This window comes from Typopeltis vanoorti, chromosome 26 (assembly GCF_054136105.1).
Source record: "Typopeltis vanoorti isolate ZY-2024b chromosome 26, IOZ_Tvanoo_1.0, whole genome shotgun sequence".
NCBI lineage: Eukaryota > Metazoa > Arthropoda > Arachnida > Uropygi > Thelyphonidae > Typopeltis > Typopeltis vanoorti.
Genome location: NC_143574.1, coordinates 22,884,585 through 22,900,592, shown reverse-complemented (window position 1 = coordinate 22,900,592; position 16,008 = coordinate 22,884,585). Strand labels below are relative to the sequence as shown.

At 35.1% G+C, this 16,008-nt stretch overlaps 1 protein-coding gene across 1 annotated transcript in view; it reads right to left on the bottom strand.

The window, feature by feature from the left end:
- Fatp1 (Fatty acid transport protein 1) overlaps positions 1 to 16,008 on the bottom strand; it is a 271,807-nt gene that overhangs the window by 178,694 nt on the left and 77,105 nt on the right. The window contains exon 2 of the mRNA XM_090414827.1: positions 3,782 to 3,932. Coding sequence (XP_090270953.1) covers positions 3,782 to 3,932 — 151 coding nt within the window. The remainder of the gene's footprint in view (positions 1 to 3,781; positions 3,933 to 16,008) is intronic.

Below are 16,008 nucleotides of genomic sequence, written 5' to 3'. Positions count from 1 at the left end.
AAGAAGCAAGCTAAAAAAATGTTAAGGCTTTCAATGACTAAGTTTCCAATTGCAAATGTAGGAGAAAATGTTCGGATAAGAATTCCAGAAGTAGACAGGGCTAAGACTGATAACCGGAATATTATAGCTGTTATAATTCTATTGAGAATGAAAACCTATATAAATTAGGTACAAAATATGGTATTTTAACCAACTCTATTCGAGGAATGAATTTACCGTTTGTAAGGAAACTTTTATTTCAGTTAATGAAGTTCCTGATATTGAGATAAGTCTAAGAGAATGTGCCCACAAAAATTCTAATTTAGGCAGTCAAGGTTTCCAATATTGCGATTGTATAGCCCATTGTAACTCAAATTGCTGCAAATGTAAAAAGTCAGAAATCCTTCGTAATTCCAAGTGCCACAGAGGTCTTTCCTACAAAAATAAGTAATTTGTTTTTTACTGGACAACAATATAATCATATAATAATGTATTTATCTCCTTTTCTCTCTGCTATTAAATGAAATATTTTTTTATAAAACATGTTTTTATTACATTTACCAGACTCTTCTAGGAATTATTCACTTTAACCGGTTAAAGTGATTAATTCTAATTATTCACTTTAACTGGTAATTATTAATAATAACTGGATTTATCACTTTAACCATAACATATATTTTGTTCAAAATATTTGTTTATAAAATGTAATTCAGAATATTTAAATTTTAATTCAGTCTGCTTCTGCCATCTGAAAATAAAAAGCACCATCCTTATTTCAGTGGCAAATATATACATATATAACTCTGAAAGTTTTGAAAATTGCCCAGAGAGCTTATGGGAATATAATCCTTGGAATCAGAGTTGCCTTAGCTTGCACTACTTAAGATATGAGCACTGCCTATTATTCCGTATATTAGTGCTTTTGATTAAGGTTTCACTGACTTAACAGCCATTTTGAACTATTGGTTCTTATCAGAGATCAGGCAAAAACCTTAAAATCACAAGAATCCTCATTCGATACCAAAGCGATCCTGTTTCATTGTTGTATTTTCATAATGCGAACAGTGGACAATGTGTAAGAGTAATTATCAAAGAAGAGCCTAAGTCTTCGTTTTGGAATTGTAAAATAAACAGATCAATCCATATTTCATAGCCAATCATCCATCCATCTACTCATTGGACATCATCAGTTGCCATATGGTCACTGATGATGATGTCCAATGAGTAGATGTGGCACATTACTCAGTTCCACAGTGATGTGCCACACCAGTCCTCACCAGGTGATCTTGTTGTATGCTTTTCTGGAGGCTTCAACTCTCTAAAGACCAGTCACTCCAGACATACCATCTGTCTCATTGATGGTCTACCTTTTCCTCTTTTTCCATGAGAAGTCCTCCTTCCACAGTATTTCTGCTTTCTTCTGTCAATATCTTTAAGAAGCCTTAAAGTTCTGTCAATACTTTCTAGCACCCATCCATATCCATTTGATTGCAAATGGATGGGTGCTAAAACAAGTTTAATACTTTATTCATCCTTACCCTTGTGTTTACGTGTTATTCATTTCTTGTGTAGAGGCTTAAGTGCTGTGAGGACATTATGTTGGAGGTTTAATGGACTTTTTACAACACTCAAAAAGAATTAAAATAGAATTTAATACTTCCTATATTTCGTCCTAGTCACTAGGACATCTACGGGGATTACAAAGACAATTAATGTAACATGCACACAAAAACTTACAATACTAAGCCCAACCACGTGTGTGACAATAAAGTCCTATCTAGGTGGAGCGCCCTCTAAGGGCAGTTGTAGGTGGCCTGGAATGTGAGGTGGGACCTCTGGCGATGACTGTTTCCCAAATCTTCGGAAGCTTAATGCAACCGTATTTGTTAAGATTTGGTTGGTTTTTGAGAGCTGCTGCTGCTTCTAAGAAAAGTCTCTCTTTCTTGAATTTGCTGTGGTGGAGCATGGTGGTTTTTTCCCATGATACTCTGTGGGTGGTGTCCAAAACATGGTCAGCCAAGCCTGAATGGCCATAGTTGTGTTTAACGATGTACGACTTGTGTTCCTCTAGGCGGATGGATGCTGATCTGCCTGTCTGTCCAAAGTACGCAAGCTTACAGGAACAGGGTACTTTGTAAACTCCAGGCAGAGAGAGAGGAGGGAGCTGATCTTTCGTAGAACGGATATAACGCCTACACACAGCATATAAGCCCTACCGCAAACTGGCTACCCTTATCCGTTCTACAAAAGATCAGCTCCCTCCTCTCTCTCTGCCTGGAGTTTACAAAGTACCCTGTTCCTGTAAGCTTGTGTACTTTGGACAGACAGGCAGATCAGCATCCATCCGCCTAGAGGAACACAAGTTGTACATCGTTAAACACAACTATGGCCATTCAGACTTGGCTGACCATGTTTTGGACACCACCCACAGAGTATCATGGAAAAAAACCACCATGCTCCACCACAGCAAATTCAAGAAAGAGAGACTTTTCTTAGAAGCAGCAGCAGCTCTCAAAAACCAACCAAATCTTAACAAATACGGTTGCGTTAAGCTTCCGAAGATTTCGGAAACAGTCATCGCCAGAGGTCCCACCTCACATTCCAGGCCACCTACAACTGCCCTTAGAGGGCGCTCCACCTAGATAGGACTTTATTGTCACCCACGTGGTTGGGCTTAGTATTGTTAGTTTTTGTGTGCATGTTACATTAATTGTCTTTGTAATCCCCGTAGATGTCCTAGTGACTAGGACGAAATATAGGAAGTATTAAATTCTATTTTAATTCTTTTTGAGTGTTGTAAAAAGTCCATTAAACCTCCAACATAATACGTGTTATTCAACCTTACCTTTTAGGGTATGCATATTTCTAAATCACATCTCATAATGTTTATCATAACACCTAATTTCAAGTCATCCCAAACAAACAAACTGATCCCAAGAACATATCTACAGATATAAAATATTTACCCTTAGAGCAATGCAGCTGAAGAATGGCAAGCCATTGCATTAAAATTGCCTAAAATCCCTAATTAGGGGACTGAACCCTAAATAATATGCATCATCAGTTTAACAATAATTCCATCAATATCAGTTTGTGTGTATTAAAAACCATTCTCTGCTATTTATTTTCAAATTAAATATCTCTATTCCAAATGCCAGAAAGTGGAGCAAAATGATTTTTACATCCTTAAACATAAAAGTCTGGTTTGTACCAGAGATAATACTATAGGCATAACCTTGTCTGGCTTACAGTTATTGCGATCACTATTTATAAATAGCATATAAATGTTATTGTACTCTTGAATACAATCTAAAACAGAAGTTTAAGTGATGTGTGATTTGAACTTATAATTCAAGTTTAGTTTCTTATTTAATTTAGCAGTATATTTAATTTCCAGAAAGTGCTAAATATTAAGTTCAACTAATGCTATTTTACTGCTACCATCAGAGAAGTGATGAAATGTTGCTTTAAGCAATCAGTACAGCCTTAATAAATTCAATAACCTTCAAAAGGTGAGAAAAATAGGGAAAAAAGCATTCAGAAAATAAAAATCTACCAATTATTAACTACCAGATTTATAAAAAGAAAACATAGTATAGGACCAATTTAACCATAAAACTGATAAAGATTTCTATTCTTCCATATTACAGAGTGAAGTGCAAACAAAATACATGAATAATACTTAACTGATTTCATGTAATTCCCTAGGAAATATCCATTTGTCACAATTAAGAATTATCAAACCTCTTAGTAAATATGAACAGAACAAAAATGATCATCGGTAATAAAACTTAACAATTACCTCCTTAAATGTCCATGTCTTGTCTTTAAAAATAAAACAAGTCCTTAGTGGGTATTTTGCTGCTACTTCTTGAAATAATTCTCCAACTGTAGCATTTTTTGAATAACACCTTCTCATAAAAACGCGGGCCTTTATAAATCTATGCAGTCCTCTGTAAAGAGAGAAACTCATTTTAATTCAAGAAACAAGTTAATGAAGTATACTGCATCTGGGAGGAAGAATGGTTAAACACCACATTAAAATTCATTTTGTGCAATAAGAATTAAACAAGATTTACATTTAATTTTTCCTGTCTTGTTAATTAGTTGGCAAAAGCCGTAGTTCAAATCCTGCACAGAACAAGCTTATATAGCTTGTTGAATTTATAAAGCCTTATCTCCCTTAAACAAAAAAATTAAATTAAATTAAATAATAATAAAAAATAACAGTGTAATTAATACATTGATTTTATATAGGTAACTAGGGGCACATGCAAGATATCAAGTTTGATATTTACTACTAAGCAAAAAGGGCTGTAGTGCAAGAAATCATATTTGTTCAAGGAGAAGGAAGTTGTAAAGCTGCTGCTGTGGATTTCAGAAATAGCTATCCAGAATTAGATCTGCTTCACATATAACACGGTTTTCCACTGCACATGATGAAGAGAATCAATGCTACTACATTCTGCAACACCAGAGTTGGCACAGTGATAGGCAGTGAATACATTTGTGTTTTTCTGTTAAAATAATATTAACAATTCCAATTCATTTAGTCTAGACAAAATCTGCTAACTTGCAGGAGCAAAGGATTTTGTAGAAATGCAAAAAATCTAGGTAGCTAGGATCTTTTAATGAACAGATTAGGTCATATGATTTTGTAAACAGAAGATTGGGAGGGAGAAAAAAAACCCTCAAATTTTGGGGATGCTATGACTGCAATTGGATACCTAAACAATCCGTTTTCAAAATCATTCTACAATTTTGAAGTGCTGATATGTGCTTTGTTAGTGCAAAATCAGGTAATACTGATAATCAACAGAATTATTATTGTGAAACTATGGATTCTATTAATATCAGAATAAAATTCTGATATTAACAGAATCCATAGTTCCACAATGGAGAAAACCTCTGGATCAAACTATTATCACATCCTGTTTAAAAATATAGCTACTATAATGTGAACTCCTATTAACATTAGGACTCCTTGGAGTTGCCCGTAATAATAATAACATTATGCATTTCCCGACTAAGTGTTACAGGAAAGATTCATATTAGTATATACTCAAAAAACTGTTTAAGGGGAAAATGGTGAAAAACAAAATATGCTTTTTACAAAATATGGATGGCCAAGACTAGATTTTTATCATAAAAGAAACAGTCAAGAAATCACAGGAATATAAATAAGGATCTATACTTGGATCCCAAAATAATCATGTGACAAGGTACCAAAATACTGTTCAAAATACTAAATATTTATGATGTAAATGGAGTTATACAGAGCGATACCTGGTTAAGTTGAAAATGGACAGAAATGAATGAAAGGAAGATGATCTCATAATAAAATCACACATAACGTAAGGTTCACTACCTCCACATTTATGAATCCTTATGAACTAGAACTGCTACAAGAGATTTGGTATGAAAACCAAATCTATCACAGTAAACTATGAAAACAGGCAAGAAAAACAGAAAATCTACAGAAGTGTTTGGGAATGGACAGGGAAGTAATGGAGAGAGAGATTTGATAACCATAACAGAGATGAAAGATATTTTTTGGGAGAACAGAAAGGACGAGAGGAATAAGTGGAGAGGAGAGCAAAGGAATCTGTCTGATCAAGGTAAAGATACAAGAGGCAAATATGGGCAGTGGTATTGAAGCAGTGAGGTAGAGATAGATAAAATTTTTTTTTTTTTTTATTTCCACCCAAAAAAAGGTTTTAAACCTACGAGGGCTGTTCAATAAGTAATAAGACTAATTTTACTGTCGCAAAAGCACTCATCACAATATTAATTTCTGTGGAATAAAGAAATGTTGCTGTCTGTGTTAACAAAAGAGGTTGATAGATGGCGTATACGGGCTGATGTGCCAAGTTTCACGTGACTAAATGCAAGCTTGTTTCGGCACGCCTACGAGCTGCGACCAGTCGTTGAAATGGAAGCGTCCTTGGAACAGCGTTATGCGATTAAATTTTATGTGCGTTTGCAAATATTGGCATCTGACACTTTTAACATGATACGCGAAGCTTTCCACGATGAAGAAATGTCAAGGGCAAGTGTTTTTCGCTGGCATAAAACTTTTAAGGAAGGAAGGCAAAAATCGGTTGGTAAAGACCATAATGTTTTTTGACTATGAAGGCATTGTTTACCAACACGCTGTAGAACCCGGGAATACTGTAAATGGCTCATATTATGCAGATGTTTTACGGACAATGGTACAGCACGTCAAAAGGAAGCATCCATTGCTGAAGAATGGCTTCTTATTGCACCACGATAATGCAACGCCACATATTGCTAGTTGTGTAGTGGACGTTTTGCAGAAGAACAACATAGCTATCCTACCACACCATCCATACAGTCCTGATCTCGTACTGTGCGATTTCTGGCTGTTTCCTCAACTCAAGAAACCACTAAGAGGCCGCCATTTCGAAAGCAACAAAGCATGTGTAAAAGCTGCATAGGCAGTTTTGAAAGAACTGTCAAAAAAAGGACTTTCACATGTGTTTAAGAAGTGGACACAACATTAAGACAAATGTAAATGATGATGATTAAAGGTAATCTGTTTTCTGTATAAATATAGTCTTATAACTTATTGAACAGCCTATGTATAATACATTAATACTGTGAGTGTGCTACAGATTTTTGTTATGAAATTATAAAATTTTTGGTATATTTGATTTATTTTTTTACATAACATAGAAACCCTGCTCCAGAGACAAATGTGTGGAACCTTTTCAAGTCATTTCAGACCTCCAACAACCAGAACGGTGTCTAGGTGAGAGATGAAATTCATCTCTCACCTAGACATTCATAAATATCCATATCCATCAGCAGTCTGTTGGTTGGAGATCAGATACGTTCACCACTCAGACAACCATGCCAGATGTTGCTACAGAGGTGATGAAGAATGGTGCCAAATAGTTAGCACATCTGCTCTCCAACCAACAGGCTGCAAGTTCGAATCATAGGTCTCGATGTTTGTGATCATTTTCAGCATGAATTTCAACATGAATTTCATCACCTGATGTGAGAACACCACCCTGCTTATTGGAGGCATTAAGCGACTTGAAAAAGTTCCATGTTTGATCTCTAGAGCAGAGTTTCTGGACTATGTAAAAAATAATTATGAATACTGACCACCGTGTAACCTTAAAAGAAAGATATGTAAAAATAAATTTTAAAAAAATATATATATAAAATCAATAAAAAAGAAAAAAAATTAGCCCACCAGTAGTATGAATGTACTTTAGGTTGACAAATAAAACTTTGTGGATGAGAGCCATATAAAAACAAGTAAATAAATAAGCAGCTTGGTCTAATAAACAAGAGGAGGAGGATTAATGAGTGATTTTAACAGGATAAAAACAGATTGGAATGAAGAGAACAAGAAAAATTAATGAGTTTTTCAGTGACAATTATATTAGCATGTAACAGATAGGGCAAATGTGGATCAGGAATTCCAAATCTGATAATTTTATTAACCAATATTATTGTGAATGAGGTGACAACCAGACATAAGAGGAAATATATGTCGGAAATGTAGTTATTAGATAGGAAAGTAAGGCATATATGGTTAAATTCATCTGTGAGAGATGTCTCATTGGAACAGAGACTGATGACTCTGTTCAAGTTCCAATAATAGCATATTGCTGGAAAGAGGAATGAAGAGAAAGCTTGTAAATACATCTGCCTGCATGAGTAGGTTTTTTGTATACTGTAAAAGGAAGGTTACCATTATGAATGGCTTCTTAAGATGTTTAAAAAATAAAAAAAATAAATAAATAATAAAAAAAACTGGACTGTTGGTCTTTTTCCACAGTAAAACAGATTCTTGGACATTGACTACCGAGTTGAATAGAGAGAATGCGTTTAATTTGGCTAGGATATATTGAGAACACTATCAATATATCTCAGTCAGATAGAAGACTTAAGAGGAGGATGCTTTTTAAAATGTTCATTGTAAAAATTGATAATGAGCAGTGTAAGGGGAGAACCCATTGTAGTACCCTTGAACTGTAATCTGTATGTAAATTTCTTCCAAGAAAAGTATCCAGCATGAATGGCAAATAAGTAGAGATCTGTATGTCGGGGGGAGGGGGGGGGGATTAAGTATTAAAATGTTGTACAAGAGAATATTACTGAAAAGAGAAGCAATGCCAAAGCTGGAAACAATATCAGAATTTAAATTTTTGCAAGTAGCTTTAAAATGAGTAGAAATTTTAATGTTTCTTTGGATAATCTATTAGAGATGAATTAGTAACAACCTACTATTGATCTGAGAAGATTAGGTTTGTAGATTATGAATCTGTATATCTAAGCTAAGGAGAGAGAGCAAACTAAATGGTTTTAAGTTTTTCAGCAATTTCAGAAGGCCAAGAAGTTACTTACTCTACACACAATCAAATGGGGAAAATAATAGTATACTTCAAAGTAAGTTCAATTTAAAAATAAGCATGTTGTGCGAAACTTACCAAGATACGGGAAATATTAATTCTTAGGCATCTTGTATTGCTTCCTGCTAGTGTCTGGCTAGGATGCTAGACTTCAATTTACATACACTTCAGAACAACATACACTGTATGTTGACTACAACCATATTGTACTTTACACTTGTTAACATTTACACCTTCCAGCAACACATTCCACGCCTAGTAATAAGAAAAGTAAACAATGTTCCACCCTTTTACCTAAATAAAGATGGGCACAATGATGGAGATTTATGATTATTATTATGTGACACCTCCAGGGAGTCCAAAGACTCATCGAGGGAGGCACCTACTCTACAACTCTCTCTTCACCACTCAAACTGCCAACTATAACCACCAAAGTTTTATTTGGTGGGTTTTTTTTTTTATGTTTTTTATATGGTTTTTATAACAAGTTGGTGAGAGGTCTGAGGATAGACTGAAGAGGTCTTCAATCTATCTTCAGTCTATCTGAGGATAGACTGAAGAGGTCTTCAATCTATCCTCATATTCCCTATGAGGATAGACTGAAGATGTGTGGGTTGCAAAGTTTAGTTGATAGGTGGAAAGGAGAAAATATGATAGAAATTATAATTTATTCAAGGGATTCTATAAGACTGACACAAAAGAAAAATTTTCAATACATGACGGGGGGGGGAGAAACAAGGGGTTAGCTGGAAGTTGTGTAAGAGTATAGTCAGCAAGGATATGCAGAATAGATTCTTTGCTTGGTGAGTGGTGAATAGGTGGAACAGATTGTCAGAGGTAGTTGTCAGTGCCCCAACAGTAAATAAGTTTAAGAAAAGGTATGACAGATATTGTGCGAATAAGATCAGTGTAGATCTCCCGTGGTGAAACTGTAGAGATACTCATATAATACGTTGGGGGGGGGGGGGAATACACACAGTTCTCTCCCCTCCAGAATGCGGAATTCGTTCATTAAATTACTCGGATATACAGAAGAAACTTTTAAATTAAGAGTTTGAAATAATCCATCACGTCTGAACATTTCTTCATTTGTTAATCATGTACAACTATTTGCTGCGTGGTAGGGATTCAATGGCAGATTTTTTAGGTATGTCAATTCTCACTAGCATTCCAATAAGATTAGTTATTACGTGCGAACTTTTTACTCAAATGTAAGCGAAGCATTCAAGAACTTTCCAATGTTGTCGGTTATTTAACTAAATGTATTTACTTAACTTTAAATATTTTGGGGGGAAATGAAACAAAAAAAAAATGAAGGACATATTTCAAAACTAGTTTGTAATCTTGAGCTAGTAATAATTAACCGGTTTTGAAATTTGACCTTCTGGTTTGTGCTTGGAGGAAAAACAATATTATGCAATATTGTTTTTCCCTTGATGCAATATTAACTGCTTCAAGTTTTTATTCCTTAAAGGTTAAGTTTAAAAACTAAACAAGTCAATAATCACCAGCAACTAGACATAACAGAGTACTCATTTCTGATCTTCGACCGGAACCATAATCAGGAGGTTTATCCAAAGGTTAAATGACACTACGGTTGTAAATAGTACTGTCAAGATTTTATGCCCGATGGTGTTCGTAAACTGGAAAATCGTCTCCCTCTCTCTTTTAGAAACTTTCCACACAAAACACAAATAGAATAATTTAAGACTATCCCTATTATTCACAATAATCGTATTTACACTTGTGAAACGGTATGTGTGTGTGTGTACAAGTGAAGAAGTCATAAGAAAAATTTCAATAGAAATTCATAAATTTAACAGGTTTTAAAACCTAACTGTAACGAGGTAAATAGTATAATCTATCCTCTTTCCCCAAGAGGCAGTTGGAAAATATACTAACTGATTTATTAAATATTATTCCCTTATTATAATTGTATATTATAATTCTGGCATTTCGAGGGTGACCGTATTTGCACAATTAATTTTCACGAAAATTTCAATATTTTAACAGCCCATTAAATAAATTAAGTCAGTAAGTATTATAATAAAATACGTCACAGAAGAACAGTCATAAAACAGGAAATCACGGGCGGAAGAAACATCGAAATTATTCACGTCCCACTTTATTGTACGTCCATAGCGATATACGTCGAGTGTGCAGGCGATGTTTCCAATGGCAAAGCAAGAGAACACCGCGGCGCATGAAATAGCTAACGATATGAAATGGCAAGCTTTTAAGGGCTTTCTTTTTTAAACAGCAACAGCCTTTTGCTCACTCACAGCAATGTAAGAAATTGCATTCATCGTATTACAAAGAATACGCTAAAGTTCTCATTCGATAATTTATGATACGAAGATTGTGATAATGTATTACATTTTAAGAAAGAATATGAAGTCAAATTTATATACGATGTGTGTACCAAATTTCGAACATATTCATTGATGACACGAGTCGAGGTTAACGTGCAAAATTTGGTAGTATTTTTAATGAAGTTTATTATTGTAAATGTTGATTCGCAATACAACAATGAACTTCTGTGTATAACTTTGTACTATTTGTAGAAAAGACATCTGGGGACCATATAGTCCTGTCAAAATATAATTATCGCAGTGAAAAATTAGTATACTTGAAAGTGTGATGTACTGCATATTCGAAGCTGCTAATCGATGTGCACGAGACGTGATCTGGCAGACTTCAAACGTGCATGATTGTAGGATTACCAGTTTGATGGGTGGCGGTATACAGGAAAATGCCAAAAAATGTTTCAATTTCGGATGAATTGTTTCCAGCTTTGGCAAGTGAACGGTAGATGAAGCCAAGGGAAGAGGAATTACCTCAGGTTATGGGCAAGCAGAAATAGGTTGGAGGTGGCAGTTGTATGGTTATGAGAATGTTTTTCTAGGTATCTCTTGGATTCCCGATACCCGTACACCATACAATGAATGCTACAATGTATGCTAATCCATCGCGGTGGATCTGGTGCACTTCCAGATGCCACTGTTGTGTTCCAGCAGGATAACGTGCCGTGTCACATTGCCAGTATCGTTCGGAGGGGGGGGGGGGATATTATTATGACCGACAAATTCACAGGATCATAGAATATCTTTGAGATTATGTGGATCGAGAAATTCGGCGTTTGAATTTCTCATTCCGAAGGTTTTATAGTCGAGTACGGGTGGTAGCAGAAGTCCTGCAGAAAGAGAGGTGCCAAGGAACTAACAGAACGGTAACCAAACAGTGTCAGTGTACGGCACTGTTATTCAAAATGATTAACAAATGTTGTTAGTGTATACTATACACTAACAACATTTCTTAATCATTTTGAATAACAGTGCCGTAACGAGGGCGTGGCGAAAGAGGAGCCCGTCACGGGCACAACTAGGTTTGGGTACAAAACGTAAAAAATAAAAATAAATAAATAGATATAAAAGTTCGCTATTTTATATTGTATTTTTAAATTTCGGCAATATGCCGCTTTAGACACACAAATTCTGCAACTCATTTTGATGGGATTAATATTAAGTATTTAACATACTGCATTTAGTAAAATTTAACTTGTTACATTTAAATTTTTCTAAATTTTTGTCATTTTTGGGTTAGGGGACGCAAGTTGGACACTTGCCACAGGCGCTTCATACCCTCGTTACTGTACTGTTGAATAGAATATTAAACCATAAAGATGCATTATCTACCCACATCAGCGACTTATTCTTAGTTCTTTTAGAAATTTAAATCATTCCACCTAGGCATACATTTCTTGCTTTCTCTAATCATAATAAGCAACAATTTCTGGCGAAAGACAGGGCAGATTGTTTTTTTTTATTCCCTATATATATATATATATATATATATATATATATATACATACACAGGGTGTTCGGGATAAATTTGACAGTTTCGTAAGGAAAAAGAAAATCTTCTTTGTATCTATTAAATTTAATGAATTGACAAAAAAACATTACAGGCAGAGTTAATTACAATACTATCAACAAGATTTACTCAAAATAACCACCATTAGCATCGATCACAGCTTCAATTCTGCTTCGGAACCTCGAACAAGCTGATGCTACAGTCTCCCTGGGAAGGGCCGCAAAAACTGTTTTAATTTTATCCATTAACTGGGCTTTTGTATTACTGGAAGTGCGATTGGTGTCTTTTTCAACTGCGCCCCATACAAAATAATCCATGGGGTTAAGGTCTGGGGAGTTTGGAGGCCAAACATTTGGACTGGTGAAGTCGTAGAAATTTTCAGACAACCATTTTTGACTTTTCCCAGAGGTGTGGCAAGGGGCCGAATCCTGCTGCCATACATACGGCCTACCATTGGCTACCCTTGTTATCCAGGGCTTGACTACAGTTAGCAACTCCACGAACAAAGCCCGAATTCCAATGCCAGGGTTCTTCAACACCTGTTCCTGCAGATTTGCGAGGAATTCTGCTGTACGAACGCAATCAGATCGTCTGCTAGGGATCTTTCTTCTTGCTACATCCTCGTAGTCACCATTGCAAGTCTCTAGTTCATGCCTGATTGTTTTTACTGTATTCAGGAAGCATTGGGCAGCAGTCGTAATATCCTTATTTTGATGGCGGGCACGAATCATCATGATACAAGTTATTCTCTTCCATGATTCAGGTGGGTTCCAGCTATCCATCCTTTCTGACATCTTGTATATGAATGAAGAAGGGTCCAAACTTTTAAATGAAGAGAAGTGTGTGTTAATACATGTAACTTACGGAAAAATATAATTAATTATAAATATGTCAAATTTATCCCGAACACCCTATACATACACACACACACACACACATATATACTTCTTCGATCTATCCAAGTAACTTTTTTTTCTTTACTCAGTAAATTATTCTATATCGTTCCTTATCTTGAAGGAAACGATATGAAACAATACCAAATAAAATATTTAAAATTTTTAAAATTATTTTCAAAATAATCTAGAAGATAATTTCATCGTATATAAACAGTCAAGTGCTGTATGATTGCCCAATGGAATATATGATAGATAGGATGAACTGTTGTATATTCATTTTATTCAGTTCTAAATTTCTCTCTACACTACAATTGTACCTGTGTCGTTAAACTGGGTACTTTGTATTGCTACAGACCAATTAGCATAAGACAATATTATATTATACACTGCTTGGAAAGAAGTCAACGACACCATAGTGTGAGGAACAAACAGCCACGGCGCCCATCTTAATAAGATGTAGGATCTCTTTTAGCTGCGATGACTGCAGCAACCCTACGCAGTATACTTTCCACAAGTGTACAATAGAGATCAATGGGAATTTTTCGCCATAATTTTCCCAGACCTTGGACTGGGGCGGACGTTCCTTCCGTCGAAACGTCACAAAGTAGGAAGCATTGCATTGTCCAGATACAATCGCAAAAATCTATGCCCACGACCGGATTCGAACCCGCAGCCTATTCATTGGAAAGAGGTACGCCAACCAGTTGGTACTTTCACTCAACGAACGATTGCAACGAAGCGTCGCCGCTGTTCATGTACTTCTTCTTAGCAGCGGTACGCCACGGTAAAACGCAACCGTACCACGACACATGCTCAGTCGGCTACATTACAACAGCTGGGACTGAAATGTGAAAGGCCTCTCTACCCGTTTGAATTATGTTGATATAAAGTTTTTTTTTTCCTTAAAAAAAAAAAAATTCTCGGAATCAACCAACAAAGACTGACATATTCCTTTTACGTAAGCCTCACTGTGTAAATTATGTAATTACACTGCATAATGTACATTATTATAATCCAAAATTAAAATGACTTAAGTTGCACTAGGTTGTTTTCCAATTCTGAGAAAATTGGTGTTTTCACTTTAAAAATAGATATTTTCAAACAAATTTGCGTTTAGTATTTATCGGCTTATTGTCTTAACGTCAAATAGAAGTTTGTAATAATGGTTTTCATTTTCCTTGACGAAGTTTTTCCCCCCATTGCAATCTGTTGGCACTTTTCCAGTGTTTATTATTCACATTTTCGAGGTCGGAGCAAAAAAATACAGATAATGAAGTTAGTGTGATTCGGAGATCAGTGTAATACGTTTTCAAACAGAATTCCATAATGGATTTTTTTCTTTCTGAAATACCCCTCAAGCATGTGATTTCAGAGAACTGAAACGACAGATCATTCATCGTTCAACACCTGTCTTATTTGTAGTCTCTAATAAAATACTAATTTTAGGATCACTCCACCGTTATCGACTGATGAAAAAATAACTGAATAAATAAATAAAATTTGTTACACAAATTTTAAATTATTCTCTATATGTTACTTTAATATTAATTTCTGCACTGTTGAGGATAGTATATACAATTATTTTTTAAATTTTATAAATTGAATTCTTTATATCATTTTATATCACCAACGTAATATATTATACAACCAAATTGGAATACCAAAAGGTAATCTGTGACATAATAAAATCTTCGTTTGCCATCTGCGTGTTTTGCTGTGCATTTTTATGACGAAACTTCACATGTTAATGATTGCTGCAAATGAACAGCATAGCTAACCGGCATACACATATTTCTAATAGAAGCATATCCCGGTCACGACGCATTAGATTCCAGCCAATGGCGTACTGGGAATTACGCCCTCTTTTTTTTTTTTTTACCTCACTTGTAGATATTATTAGTATTATTATTATGTATATATAATAATATTATATATTAAAATAATATAAATAAAATAAAATAATATATATATAATAATATATATTATATATATTATTATTATTATGTAGATGCATATCATAGTTGAATAACGTTTTAAGCAGTCATAACCGCAAATGATGTAAAAAGCAGTATCGCAAACAAAAGGCATTTCGAATAGCTTGACTTACAGGTTGGCGTCTTTTATGACCAAACACGCCAACTTGTTTCATCATCAATCTACACCGAGTAACATTTCAGCAATAGGATTGGTTTAAGGCTAACTAGTATTAAATTACTGTAGCACTCTTCGCTTCACTTTGAACTTTTATCTTTGCTTTTTAACAACAGTAGTGCAAGGTAAGAGTGTAAGGTCACGAAAGTTAGAATTGTCAAAGCAATGGTATTCCCAGTGGTACGGATGTGAAAGCTGGATTATTACGAAGACAGAAAGCGAATTGATTTATTTCAATTATGGGTGTGGAGGAGACTTAAGAATCCCATGGACTGCAAGAATGGCCAATAAGGTTTTAGAGAGTATAAAGATAGAATCTTCCTTGGAGGCGATGATCGCTAGACAGAAGTTGATGTACTTTGGACATATTACGCGAGCTGATGAATCATGGATAAGGACAACATAAAAGAACTTATCAACTTGAACTTGCAATTACTGAAAGAAAGGACAAACGCCGAGTGGGATGAAGAGCCTTTGTTCAGATGATCACCAAGAGTCGAAAACAAGTTGTTGCTCTAGTGAATTTTTTTCACTAGCGCAACAACAACATCCTTTGACTTTTATCTGCAATTATCAACAACAATAAAATAATAGTTATAAGCATAATTTTAATTATGTCTTGGGAGGCTCTCTCTCTACCTAACACGATGCATATCCGAGTTCTCTTTAAATTTATGCACCGTAAAAACACTCGTACTTTGCTACAGCACCCCTCTTGC